We start from the raw sequence: 14,846 nt of genomic DNA, 5'->3' as shown, positions 1-14,846 counted from the left end.
GTTGGAGCATTTGATTGCACTTAGCGACAAGAGCATTAGTGAGGTCAGGATGTTGGATGATTACCACCCCACTTCATCCCCATTTCTGAAACTTATCCCAAAAGTATTGGATGGCGCACCATCATTCCAGAAATCACAGTTCCACTGCTCCACAGCTCCAAGCTGGGTGGGCTTCACACCCCTCTAACCCACGTCTGGCATTAGGCATGGTGTCAATAGATTCATGTTTATCTGCTTCAGACAGTCCTATTTGAATGGCAATACTTCTCTACAAGCTGTGTTTGTGTGCATTTACCCATCTGTGCCAGCAATGGCTGCAACCTAAAGTAGCTGAATGCACTGATTAGATAAGACGTCTACAAACAGTTTGGCATATAGTGTATGTTTTAAGCACAGCAGTAAAATTGAACAGACTTGCAGTGAAATTACATTTGTGTTTTTTTCTTTTAAATATACATCTGTCATCGTAAGTATGTTTTATTATTTTTTATTACTTTAAATAATTCTTCTATCCTACTTTGTAGCAGGACAACCTACTTTACTACTTAAACAAAGACCCGATTTCAATGTGATCTATACTGGAGAACAGGTTACCCTCACCTGTGAAGTTCAGGAACAGTCTTCTGATTGGAAATATTACTGGTACAAGATCCCAAATAAATCACAACAGTTGAACAGTGACACCAGCACGCCCAGCTACATTATTAACGCTGCCAAACTCTCACACAATGGCACATATGTGTGTCAAGTGAAAAGAGGAGACAATAACAACAAATATGAAATAAATCATGATTTAACCATAAAAAGTAAGATACATTTGTTTGTGTTCTATTTTTAGTACAGATTTCTGGGGCACTTGATAGTTCTGCATGTTTAAACAAATGTATTTTTTTTTCCTCCTAGGACCCCCTCAACCAAATATAATTCTGATTTCTGGATGGAAAAATGTCTTTTCTGATGAAAATGTGGTTCTGAAATGTGAAAGTCCAGACAAATCTACAGGCTGGAAATATGTATGGTTCCAAAATACAGCTGATGCAGGAAAAGAAAATACTCTTTCCATCTCCTCCATTAAAAAAGAAAATGAGGGACCTTACACCTGTCAAACAGAGCTTCAAGGCAGACCATTGACCAGAGTAAAAAGCACAGAATTTGTATTGACTGTTTATGGTAAGCTCAATCCTCTTTGTAACATGTTTTGGAGTATGTAGAGACTGTAAAGCAGGGTGACTAAATTCATTATATAATAGAAGTCTTATATAGCTAAATATGCTGACAAATGATTGGGTGGATCGTTATTGTTTTTATACCCTATTCTAACTAGTATAGCATGAAACAAACTCCTAATATATTCATACTATGTCATGGCGTGTACGGCCAGACAAGAAGTGATGAACACTTGCAGAGATGGAACAAAGCAAGATAGTTTATTAAACCCAACAGAAAACAAAACAAGGTGTTATGAAAAAACAAAGTGCAGCAACTAAGGGCCAGAATGAGGAACAAAACAGAACGTGACAAACAAGATGGCAAAAATAACAAACCTGGGATTGGAAGGAACAGGGAGCAATTGGAGATGAATGAGAAATAAGTAGAAAGTAAACTAAGGAGGGGTACAACAAAATGCCACAAGCCTCACATGGGATACAGGGGTAACTAGAAACTAGATCCAGAACCACGCTCTGTGAACACACAGGGATAGCTGGAGAGCCAGCTTCCTGACTAGATAATGAGGCAAGCCAACCCTGAGTATCTTGTGACTGCCTCGAGCTGGGGTCGCCTAGGAACATGAGTGGGAAGTGAACGCAACACGCTTGCCTCTCGAATCAGACTATGATATTTCTTGACTAAGAACGGATCACTTGCCAACCTGAACACGCCACCAACGCGTGGGGAATCACGGAGAGTCAGGGAGATTCCTGGAGATTCAATTCACGGCCAGGAGTAGCCGTCATGGAGCTACTTAAATGCTCCCAGTTCCAGGTGCAACTCATGAACACAAACAAACACAAATGAACCGGAATCAACACAAATGAACAGGAAGTGAGGTGGAAGTCCTTATATGGGCCTGTGGACGGCAGCCCGGGATCACCCCAGGGGAGGGCATGATAACGAGGGCCTGACATACTACACATATTCTATTTAGGACACATGCTTATTTACTTTTTCTTCTGAAATCAAGGGTATTAAAAAAGGTTTTTTTTTGCTTTTGTTGAAATAAATGTCGCTACTGACCATGGAGGACTTTCTACTAGATGTTGGAGCATTGCTGTGAGGATTTAATTGCATTTAGTGACAAGAGCATTAGTGAGGTCAGGATGTTGGATGATTACCACCCCACTTTATCCCCATTTCTGAAACTTATCCCAAAAGTATTGGATGGCGCACCATCATTCCAGAAATCACAGTTTCTCTGCTCCACAGCTCCAAGCTAGGTGGGCTTCACACCCCTCTAACCCACGTCTGGCATTAGGCATGGTGTCAATAGGTTCATGTTTATCTGCTTCAGACAGTCCTATTTGAATGGCAATACTTCTCTACAAGCTGTGTTTGTGTGCATTTACCCATCTGTGCCAGCAATGGCTGCAACCTAAAGTAGCTGAATGCACTGATTAGATAGGACGTCTACAAACAGTTTGGCATATAGTGTATGTTTTAAGCACAGCAGTAAAATTGAACAGACTTGCAGTGAAATTACATTTGTGTTTTTTTCTTTTAAATATACATCTGTCATCGTAAGTATATTTTATTATTTGTTATTACTTTAAATAATTCTTTTATCCTTCTTTGCAGCAGGACAACCTACTTTACTACTTAAACAAAGACCCGATTTCAATGTGATCTATACTGGAGAACAGGTTACCCTCACCTGTGAAGTTCAGGAACAGTCTTCTGATTGGAAATATTACTGGTACAAGATCCCAAATAAATCACAACAGTTGAACAGTGACACCAGCACGCCCAGCTACATTATTAACGCTGCCAAACTCTCACACAATGGCACATATGTGTGTCAAGTGAAAAGAGGAGACAATAACAACAAATATGAAATAAATCATGATTTAACCATAAAAAGTAAGATACATTTGTTTGTGTTCTATTTTTAGTACAGATTTCTGGGGCACTTGATAGTTCTGCATGTTTAAACAAATGTATTTTTTTTTTCCTCCTAGGACCCCCTCAACCAAATATAATTCTGATTTCTGGATGGAAAAATGTCTTTTCTGGTGAAAATGTGGTTCTGAAATGTGAAAGTCCAGACAAATCTACAGGCTGGAAATATGTATGGTTCCAAAATACAGCTGATGCAGGAAAAGAAAATACTCTTTCCATCTCCTCCATTAAAAAAGAAAATGAGGGACCTTACACCTGTCAAACAGAGCTTCAAGGCAGACCATTGACCAGAGTAAAAAGCACAGAATTTGTATTGACTGTTTATGGTAAGCTCAATCCTCTTTGTAACATGTTTTGGAGTATGTAGAGACTGTAAAGCAGGGTGACTAAATTCATTATATAATAGAAGTCTTATATAGCTAAATATGCTGACAAATGATTGGGTGGATCGTTATTGTTTTTATACCCTATTCTAACTAGTATAGCATGAAACAAACTCCTAATATATTCATACTATGTCATGGCGTGTACGGCCAGACAAGAAGTGATGAACACTTGCAGAGATGGAACAAAGCAAGATAGTTTATTAAACCCAACAGAAAACAAAACAAGGTGTTATGAAAAAACAAAGTGCAGCAACTAAGGGCCAGAATGAGGAACAAAACAGAACGTGACAAACAAGATGGCAAAAATAACAAACCTGGGATTGGAAGGAACAGGGAGCAATTGGAGATGAATGAGAAATAAGTAGAAAGTAAACTAAGGAGGGGTACAACAAAATGCCACAAGCCTCACATGGGATACAGGGGTAACTAGAAACTAGATCCAGAACCACGCTCTGTGAACACACAGGGGTAGCTGGAGAGCCAGCTTCCTGACTAGATAATGAGGCAAGCCAACCCTGAGTATCTTGTGACTGCCTCGAGCTGGGGTCGCCTAGGAACATGAGTGGGAAGTGAACGCAACACGCTTGCCTCTCGAATCAGACTATGATATTTCTTGACTAAGAACGGATCACTTGCCAACCTGAACACGCCACCAACGCGTGGGGAATCACGGAGAGTCAGGGAGATTCCTGGAGATTCAATTCACGGCCAGGAGTAGCCGTCATGGAGCTACTTAAATGCTCCCAGTTCCAGGTGCAACTCATGAACACAAACAAACACAAATGAACCGGAATCAACACAAATGAACAGGAAGTGAGGTGGAACTCCTTATATGGGCCTGTGGACGGCAGCCCGGGATCACCCCAGGGGAGGGCATGATAACGAGGGCCTGACATACTACACATATTCTATTTAGGACACATGCTTATTTACTTTTTCTTCTGAAATCAAGGGTATTAAAAAAGTTTTTTTTTTGCTTTTGTTGAAATAAATGTCGCTACTGACCATGGAGGACTTTCTACTAGATGTTGGAGCATTGCTGTGAGGATTTAATTGCATTTAGTGACAAGAGCATTAGTGAGGTCAGGATGTAGTATGATTACCACCCCACTTCATCCCCATCTCTGAAACTTATCCCAAAAGTATTGGATGGCGCACCATCATTCCAGAAATCACAGTTCCACTGCTCCACAGCTCCAAGCTGGGTGGGCTTCACACCCCTCTAACCCACGTCTGGCATTAGGCATGGTGTCAATAGGTTCATGTTTATCTGCTTCAGACAGTCCTATTTGAATGGCAATACTTCTCTACAAGCTGTGTTTGTGTGCATTTACCCATCTGTGCCAGCAATGGCTGCAACCTAAAGTAGCTGAATGCACTGATTAGATAGGACGTCTACAAACAGTTTGGCATATAGTGTATGTTTTAAGCACAGCAGTAAAATTGAACAGACTTGCAGTGAAATTACATTTGTGTTTTTTTCTTTTAAATATACATCTGTCATCGTAAGTATATTTTATTATTTGTTATTACTTTAAATAATTCTTTTATCCTTCTTTGCAGCAGGACAACCTACTTTACTACTTAAACAAAGACCCGATTTCAATGTGATCTATACTGGAGAACAGGTTACCCTCACCTGTGAAGTTCAGGAACAGTCTTCTGATTGGAAATATTACTGGTACAAGATCCCAAATAAATCACAACCGTTGAACAGTGACACCAGCACGCCCAGCTACATTATTAACGCTGCCAAACCCTCACACAATGGCACATATGTGTGTCAAGTGAAAAGAGGAGACAATAACAACAAATATGAAATAAATCATGATTTAACCATAAAAAGTAAGATACATTTGTTTGTGTTCTATTTTTAGTACAGATTTCTGGGGCACTTGATAGTTCTGCATGTTTAAACAAATGTATTTTTTTTTCCTCCTAGGACCCCCTCAACCAAATATAATTCTGATTTCTGGATGGAAAAATGTCTTTTCTGGTGAAAATGTGGTTCTGAAATGTGAAAGTCCAGACAAATCTACAGGCTGGAAATATGTATGGTTCCAAAATACAGCTGATGCAGGAAAAGAAAATACTCTTTCCATCTCCTCCATTAAAAAAGAAAATGAGGGACCTTACACCTGTCAAACAGAGCTTCAAGGCAGACCATTGACCAGAGTAAAAAGCACAGAATTTGTATTGACTGTTTATGGTAAGCTCAATCCTCTTTGTAACATGTTTTGGAGTATGTAGAGACTGTAAAGCAGGGTGACTAAATTCATTATATAATAGAAGTCTTATATAGCTAAATATGCTGACAAATGATTGGGTGGATCGTTATTGTTTTTATACCCTATTCTAACTAGTATAGCATGAAACAAACTCCTAATATATTCATACTATGTCATGGCGTGTACGGCCAGACAAGAAGTGATGAACACTTGCAGAGATGGAACAAAGCAAGATAGTTTATTAAACCCAACAGAAAACAAAACAAGGTGTTATGAAAAAACAAAGTGCAGCAACTAAGGGCCAGAATGAGGAACAAAACAGAACGTGACAAACAAGATGGCAAAAATAACAAACCTGGGATTGGAAGGAACAGGGAGCAATTGGAGATGAATGAGAAATAAATAGAAAGTAAACTAAGGAGGGGTACAACAAAATGCCACAAGCCTCACATGGGATACAGGGGTAACTAGAAACTAGATCCAGAACCACGCTCTGTGAACACACAGGGGTAGCTGGAGAGCCAGCTTCCTGACTAGATAATGAGGCAAGCCAACCCTGAGTATCTTGTGACTGCCTCGAGCTGGGGTCGCCTAGGAACATGAGTGGGAAGTGAACGCAACACGCTTGCCTCTCGAATCAGACTATGATATTTCTTGACTAAGAACGGATCACTTGCCAACCTGAACACGCCACCAACGCGTGGGGAATCACGGAGAGTCAGGGAGATTCCTGGAGATTCAATTCACGGCCAGGAGTAGCCGTCATGGAGCTACTTAAATGCTCCCAGTTCCAGGTGCAACTCATGAACACAAACAAACACAAATGAACCGGAATCAACACAAATGAACAGGAAGTGAGGTGGAAGTCCTTATATGGGCCTGTGGACGGCAGCCCGGGATCACCCCAGGGGAGGGCATGATAACGAGGGCCTGACATACTACACATATTCTATTTAGGACACATGCTTATTTACTTTTTCTTCTGAAATCAAGGGTATTAAAAAAGTTTTTTTTTTGCTTTTGTTGAAATAAATGTCGCTACTGACCATGGAGGACTTTCTACTAGATGTTGGAGCATTGCTGTGAGGATTTAATTGCATTTAGTGACAAGAGCATTAGTGAGGTCAGGATGTAGTATGATTACCACCCCACTTCATCCCCATCTCTGAAACTTATCCCAAAAGTATTGGATGGCGCACCATCATTCCAGAAATCACAGTTCCACTGCTCCACAGCTCCAAGCTGGGTGGGCTTCACACCACTCTAACCCACATCTGGCATTAGGCATGGTGTCAGTAGGTTCATGTTTATCTGCTTCAGACAGTCCTATTCGATTGGCAATACTTCTCTACAAGCTGTGTGTGTGTGCATTTACCCATCTGTGCCAGCAATGGCTGCAACTTAAAGTAGCTGAATGCACTGATTAGATAGGACGATTAGATAGGACAAACAGTTTGGCATATAGTGTATGTTTTAAGCACAGCACTAAAATTGAACAGACTTGCAGTGAAATTACATTTGTGTTTTTTTCTTTTAAATATAAATCTGTCATCGTAAGTATATTTTATTATTTGTTATTACTTTAAATAATTCTTTTATCCTACTTTGCAGCAGGACAACCTACTTTACTACTTAAACAAAGACCCGATTTCAATGTGATCTATACTGGAGAACAGGTTACCCTCACCTGTGAAGTTCAGGAACAGTCTTCTGATTGGAAATATTACTGGTACAAGATCCCAAATAAATCACAACAGTTGAACAGTGACACCAGCACGCCCAGCTACATTATTAACACTGCCGAACTCTCACACAATGGCACATATGTGTGTCAAGTGAAAAGAGGAGACAATAACAACAAATATGAAATAAATCATGATTTAACCATAAAAAGTAAGATACATTTGTTTGTGTTCTATTTTTAGTACAGATTTCTGGGGCACTGATAGTTCTGCATGTTTAAACAAATGTAATTTTTTTTTCTCCTAGGACCCCCTCAACCAAATATAATTCTGATTTCTGGATGGAAAAATGTCTTTTCTGGTGAAAATGTGGCTCTGAAATGTGAAAGTCCAGACAAATCTACAGGCTGGGAATATGCATGGTTCCAAAATACAGCTGATGCAGGAAAAGAAAATACTCTTTCCATCTCCTCCATTAAAAAAGAAAATGAGGGACCTTACACCTGTCAAACAGAGCTTCAAGGCAGACCATTGACCAGAGTTAAAAGCACAGAATTTGTATTGACTGTTTATGGTAAGCTCAATCCTCTTTGTGACATGTTTTGGAGTATGTAGAGACTGTAAAGCAGGGTGTCTAATCTAAATCCATTATATAATAGAAATCTTATATAGCTAAATATGCTGACAAATGATTGGGTGGATCGTTATTGTTTTTGCACTGTATTCTAACTAGTATTACATGAAATAAACGCTGAATATATTTACAATATACATACTCTATTTTACTGTTTCTTCTGAAATTAAGGGTATTAAAAAAAATTAGCCTGCTTTTGTCGGAGTAACTGTTGCTACTGACCATGGAGGACTTTCTACTAGATGTTGGAGCATTTGATTGCACTTAGCGACAAGAGCATTAGTGAGGTCAGGATGTTGGATGATTACCACCCCACTTCATCCCCATCTCTGAAACTTATGGTGCACCAGCATTTCAGAAATCACAGTTCCACTGCTCCACAGCTCAATGCTGGGTGGGCTTCACACCCCTCTAACCCACATCTGACATTAGGCATGGTGTCAATAGGTTCATGTTTATCTGCTTCGGACAGTCCTATTCTACTGGCAATTCTGTACAAGCTGTATGTGTGTGCATATGTGCCAGCAATGGGTGCAACTTAAAGTAGCTGAATGCACTGTTTAGATAGGGTGTCTACAAACATTTGTATGTTTAAAGGACAGCTTGATCAGCCTGTGCAATTAATAAAATTGAATAGACATTTGTGGGGTTAAAGCTCAACATGAAGTAAGTCATGATTTAACCATAATAAGAAAGATAATTATAATAAGATAATAATAACCCTGATTAGTATATGAATGTCTATGATAATCCAGAGTTTAGGATGAAATTATTACAAATCATGTTGACATAAACACAACCGGTAATATTCTTTTAATCCTATGTGCAAAACATGTGCAAACTTCCCATTTACTGTTCTAGTTCTCATTAAGAAATCCATGTTGTGTCTATTACATTTGCTTGGGAATTTTAAAAATAATATGGACTTACTGTCTTTTTTACTGTTTTATTATTATTATTATTATTATTATTATTATATTTTTTATCCTTTTTAGCCCGTCCACTAGCTGTGCTTACTCTGCAGACTAGCTGGTCTGATATCATGTCTGTGGACAGTCTGACTCTGAAATGTGAGGTTCAAAATGATACATTTGGATCATGGAACTACTCCTGGTACAAGGATGGTGTGTTTGAAGAGACTGTACCTGTGGACACATACAACGTAAAAGCCACGGAAGAGACCTTCAAGAGTGAATACAAATGCAGGGGCAACCGGACAGAGCGGCCACTTTACTCTTCCTTTAGTGAGGGTTTCAAAGCTAATAACATTGGTGAGTCATGTATTAAAGGCTTAGATTGAACCTTCTTGTATCTACATTAATGGAAGCAATCAGTGTGCTTTGTTATATGTATACTATATGGACACAAGTATTGGGACACACCTCTTAACCACTGAATTCAGGGATTTCCTACAGTCCCGGTGCTACAGGTGCATAAAATCAAGCTTCTTACAGATCCATGTGTGAACACAAGACATCTCCAAACACAGGTGTTTCAGCTTTCACACACTCAATAATGCCTCTTTCTGATACTGTGGATAAACACATCCACTTTTGGCTTAGCCTTCACTCTGAAAGACTGAAGGAAAAGCCTTAAAACTGGCGTACCCTGGTGGCGCTTCCAGGTGGCGTTCCCAGGTGGCTAGTTTAAACATATACCCAGACTATAGCTAGTGTATGGAGTGTTTTAAGCATGATATCAGCCTTGGTAGGGGCAGACTGGTACCATTAGGACATAGAATAATTTATTATAGTCTCTGAATTCACAGACATGAATTTAAGACATGATTTAAGAGAAGGTGGAACAGGGAGCCGGAGAACTTGCCTGAATAGAGTTCACTGATTTGGGAATGTCTAGCATTTTTGAAAGAATAGGTTGTTCTGAGCTTCAATTGGCTCTGTGGTCTATTGGACTGCCATTATGGCCCCGGGGTCGCAAGTTCTAATCCCAAGTCATGAAGCCCTGAAATCCCCCCTCATCACTCTAAATACGATGTTGGCCAGCATCTTGTGTGGCAGAGCTGTGTACCTGGCACTTTCCTCTGTGTCGGCTGCCTGGTGATGCTGCAATGGTGGCAGTTCGAAAAGCAGCGGTGGCTGGCTTTGCATGTATCAGAACAGGCATGTGCTAGTCCTCACCCCCCTAGTGTCTGGAGCATTGCTAGTGCTTGAGAGAGCTATGAACAGGTGAGTTAATTGGCATTAGGTGAAAAATAGCTGTAAAATTCGAGAGAAGAGAAGAAGACGATAAGAAGAAATTAAACGAATAGGTTGTTCTAAAGAGCTCAAAGAGAATTTGAGCATAACACTGTATTAAGGATGCAGTACACACTGATCAGCCATAACACCATTGACAGGTGAAGTGATTATCTTCATCTTCAGAGATATATGTGTGTGTGTGTATATATATATATATATATATATATATATATATATATATATATATATATATATATATATATATATATGTGTGTGTGTGTGTATATATATATACATCTAAAATGTTTTCATAATTACAGTCTTAAAACGAAAGGTCCTGCTCGCCTTTTCTGGATGTATTGTCTGCAGTATTGTCTTGCTGATCATTGGGTGTATAGTTTTGAGATTCACTCGCAAAAAAGGTATGACCATTTTAAAAATATTTCAGTTGTGGAAGTATTTTATTTTAACTTTAATTATTATATAAATATTAAATTCTATTTTTTTAATCACTAGAAATGAAAGAGCCAGTGAAGCAGGACTTGTTTTTTTCAATGACAGAATTAAAGAGAGGTAGGTTTCCACTTGTTGATGTTGTTATGTAATGAATTCCAGTGCTTTGTCCATTTAGCCTAAAAGAAAATACTTTATGTGGTAACAAGCAATTGAACTGGGTTTATTCAACTCGAGTAAATGAAGCAGATGCAAAGTTTTTTAGCTGAAAAAAAAAACAGTTCAATTGCTTGTTTCTACATAAAATATTAGGGCTTTTTTCGGTTGAACGGACAAACCATTTTTTAAAGAGCAGTTTCAGTACACACATACACACACACACACACATGATTTTTTTACAGGAATAGTTTTCTGTTTTTTTTTTCACAGAAACTAGCTCACCCTTACATGAATATCTGAAAGAAAACGGACCTCCACTTGATAAGGAAGGTGCTGTATAGCCTTTGGATTGTGAAATTTGCTTTATTATGGTCCTTTAAGCCTTAGTCTTTAAATAGTCTTAGAATTTGATAATACTGTAGCAGCTGTAAAATGTGATGCAATACTTAAAAGAGACTTTGGTAGATAGATAATATAGCAACAATAAAGGAAGCTTAATTTATTTATCACAAAGGAATTACATTTGTGATAAATAAAGATTTTCTTCAACTTTTAGTTGAACACAGTTTTAGGTTAAAGTTAGGAGATGGGTAAAAGAGCACTGTGAGAAAAGGGGGGGGGGGAATAAAAAGCTGTTGCATTCTAGTCCAGTTGCACAGCTCCATCTAGCTGGCAATATGTGTACAAACAAAACCAAAAAAGTGGGGCCCTGAGTTCATGACTCTTGTATGTCTCTCTGATTTAAAGAAACTATGAAGAAGACTCATTATCCAATTTATTTGTGTTATGTCAACTATTACAGCAAAAGCTTATAAAGGTCCATCTGGATCACCTTTCTGCTTGTTCTTTTTTCATTGTATTTTAACCATTTTGATTTATATTACTGACTGTTTTTATTATATTTTAATTCAGAACATAATGAGAGTATAGTGCTACTCAATGATGCAGTGACTGCAGTTTCGGATCAGATGAAAGGTAAGACATTGTCATTTGGGATACAATGCCAGCTTAATCAGTTTAAAGCATGTATTGTATTTTTAAACATATTTAAACATGGACATTTGATCCTCATTTGAATACTGAGAGATGAGGTAATGTAACTAAACAAATTAAACTGGAAAAACAGAATTAAAAAAAATATGTAGTATGACTGTAGAAGTGATTGGGGTCATCATGAAGATTCAAAGAGCTCTCTGAGGCCTTCGGAAAGAAGGTCATAGCAGCATATGAATCTGGGACGGGATTTTAAAAGATCTCAATTAGAAACCAGCCATTCTACTTTACAAAAAACAAATTTGAATGTTAAAACAACTGCCAACATGTCCAAGTGAAGCCGTCCTAGCAACAACAGCCGAAAAGCAGATCGCAAGATACATTAAGAAGTCATCACAGGACCTACATGTAGCTCTTGCCACAGCTGATGTCAAAGTATGTGCATTTTCCATAAGAAAGAGACAGCAGCTAAAACACAGCTAAAAGAATTCTCCACGAAGGAGTGGGAACAACTTTCTCCCAGTTAATGCCAGAGACTGGTAGACAATAGGGAACATGTAATTGAGATTCTTTCAGCCGAAGAAGGAGATACCAGCTTTAAGTCTTAAGGTGCCCTGTCTTTTCCTTCACAAGAAAATTACATGTTACAAATTATTTAAATTAAAAGACAGTTTTATGTAACCTGTGTAGTTCTATTACCTCTGTCTCTTAATATTGTTTAAATTATGCTCAAATGTTTATATATGTTAAAAGATTTAATGGGTGTCCTTGTTTTATTTCATGACATTACATTGAGTACCTTTTACTCAGCTGTAGATTTTACACACTTATATATGGTATAAATGCTAACTTTTTATTTATTACAAGTAGATGTGATTCCATATAAAGAGAATGGAGGTTTTACTTCATTTAAAGGTATTTATTTGTGATTAATATTTTGATATCAATTTTGTATGAAATTCTATCTCAGAATATAGCCAATAAACTGCAACTACTAATTCCTCTTTACTTTTACTTCAAGTTGAAAAATCTGCATTGAAAGAAAAAGATGGATTACAATCAAAAGGTGATTTGTCCTTGTAATTTTTGGTTTGTTTGTTTTTGTTTAATTACATTTACATTTACATTTACGGTATTTAGCAGACGCTCTTATCCAGAGCGACTTACAAAGTGCTTTGCTATTTACCCAAGAAAAGCCATAGCTAGTTAGAATAGGCTAATTCATATGTGCTACTTAACATAAGTGTTATATCTCAGTTATTATACATGCTTTACTGAGAGAAACAAAGAAGGAGCAAATTGTGGAAAAGTTTATTACCAAACACAGGGCTACAAATCATTTTCCAAATATCTTAATGTTCACCTGTCTGGCATGGACAGAAGAGAAAAAAATATGGAAGACTACGATTGAGAATTTCTTGTGAAATTCTCGATAAGTTTGATGTGTCACATGACCCTCTTCCCATTGAAAAAACTAAAGTTGGATCCAAAATAGCCGACTTCAAAATGGCCACCATGGTCACCACCCATCTTGAAAAGTTTTCCCCCTCCCATATACTAATGTGCCACAAACAGGAAGTTAATATCACCAACCATTCCCATTTTATATAGGTGTATCCATATAAATGGCCCACCCTGTAGTCTTGAAGAATTGTTCAAATGGTGGCTTATACTTTTCTGAGCACATCATAGATATCCTCAGTGCTTAAGGAACACTGACCAACTGCATATTTCAATACAGAGAGTGTAATTAGTTTAATAATTGTAATAAGTATAAGATAGCATTTTAATGGCAGTTTTAAAGAGCAACATGAGGATACCACTGTTGACACAGAGACATAAAAATGGCAGACTGGAGTTTGCAAGAACTTATTTGAGAAAGCCACTATCCCTCTCAGAGAATGTCCTGTCGACAGATGAGACCAAACATCATTGTACCATTTACAGAAAATAAAATGAGGCATTCAGAGAGAAAAACTGTTGAAGAGTCCTGAAATGGCCAGCAATGAGTCCACATATAAGCCTTATAGAACATCTTTGGAGAGACTTAAAAGCAGCAGTTAGGGATATGACATGCTTCAAACCTGATGGACCTGGATCAGTTGGCAGGAGTGGTTCAAAATTTCAGTAGCGTTATTGATTTCCAAAAGGTGTGCTACCACATATTAAGTTTAATATTAAGAGTGCCAATGATTGTGTCCAGTCCATTTCTGGAGTTCTGTGTAGATTAGTATGAGATTTGTCTTTTTTCTTGCCTTTTTGTGTTGTTCCAATGCAACCAAAGAAATAAACATGTAAATACCAAAGTATTTGTAACTGCTTCAGTGTTCTGGGGGAAGTAGTGAATTTTCTGAAAGAAAGGCAGGGGTGAGAATATTTTGTGGTGCATTATATGTATTGTGCACATACACATGCACTCCCCACTTTTTCAAGTAGTCCAATGATTGTGTTGCATGGCCCAGGCAAGCCTGCTTTTCTTGTGTTGCAATCTTAACAATTCTTACGGCTACTCGACCTGTCAATCCTGCAGCTTCACAGTTAAAACTGAGACTTGGCCCAGTGTTAAGTGTTGCAACAAGGCTTTGTCAAGTGAGCCACTTATCTCACAAGCGTTGAGTCTCTTAGACCTCTTCCTGTTTCAGACCTCTTCAGTTTTCTCCAGTTTCCAGGAATCCTTTGATTGTGTGGCAAACTGTACTCACCACACTCTGGCTTTATATTCGCAACACCCATTGCAAATTAGGTTTATTAGCAAAGTTAAGCTGTTAGCAGTAAAACAATCTAAGAAAAAAACAAATTAAAATGCCACTTTCTGACTACTGCAAGTTCAGAATTGTTTTACCCTTTCAGGACAAGCTTCTATAGTACTTCATAGAACACCCTTTTACTGTTATGACCTGCTGCAAACATAATGCAAAAATAGACACCAGATTCTGGGAGAGTTCCTTAGCCCATATATACAATTATTTAACCCACACTGCAGTAAAGTGTTTTAGAAA

General features: G+C 38.2%; 1 protein-coding gene across 6 annotated transcripts in view; it reads left to right on the top strand.

Annotated features, from left to right (window-relative positions):
- Positions 1-14,846, top strand: part of LOC140577341 (Fc receptor-like protein 5) — a 32,607-nt gene that overhangs the window by 10,759 nt on the left and 7,002 nt on the right. For 3 of the 6 annotated variants that reach the window (XM_072697271.1, XM_072697267.1, XM_072697266.1), the window contains exons 5-19: positions 525-806; positions 904-1,170; positions 2,794-3,075; positions 3,174-3,440; positions 5,064-5,345; positions 5,443-5,709; positions 7,340-7,621; positions 7,718-7,984; positions 9,040-9,315; positions 10,563-10,664; positions 10,759-10,815; positions 11,125-11,184; positions 11,767-11,829; positions 12,718-12,762; positions 12,869-12,913. In XM_072697271.1, coding sequence (XP_072553372.1) covers positions 525-806; positions 904-1,170; positions 2,794-3,075; positions 3,174-3,440; positions 5,064-5,345; positions 5,443-5,709; positions 7,340-7,621; positions 7,718-7,984; positions 9,040-9,315; positions 10,563-10,664; positions 10,759-10,815; positions 11,125-11,184; positions 11,767-11,829; positions 12,718-12,762; positions 12,869-12,913 — 2,844 coding nt within the window. The remainder of the gene's footprint in view (positions 1-524; positions 807-903; positions 1,171-2,793; positions 3,076-3,173; positions 3,441-5,063; positions 5,346-5,442; positions 5,710-7,339; positions 7,622-7,717; positions 7,985-9,039; positions 9,316-10,562; positions 10,665-10,758; positions 10,816-11,124; positions 11,185-11,766; positions 11,830-12,717; positions 12,763-12,868; positions 12,914-14,846) is intronic. The other 3 variants (XM_072697268.1, XM_072697269.1, XM_072697270.1) reach the window with 3 other exon arrangements.

Source organism: Salminus brasiliensis, chromosome 14, assembly GCF_030463535.1.
Source record: "Salminus brasiliensis chromosome 14, fSalBra1.hap2, whole genome shotgun sequence".
Classification (NCBI taxonomy): Eukaryota; Metazoa; Chordata; class Actinopteri; order Characiformes; family Bryconidae; genus Salminus; species Salminus brasiliensis.
Note: the sequence above shows the minus strand (reverse complement) of the source record. Positions and strands in the feature narration are given on the sequence as shown.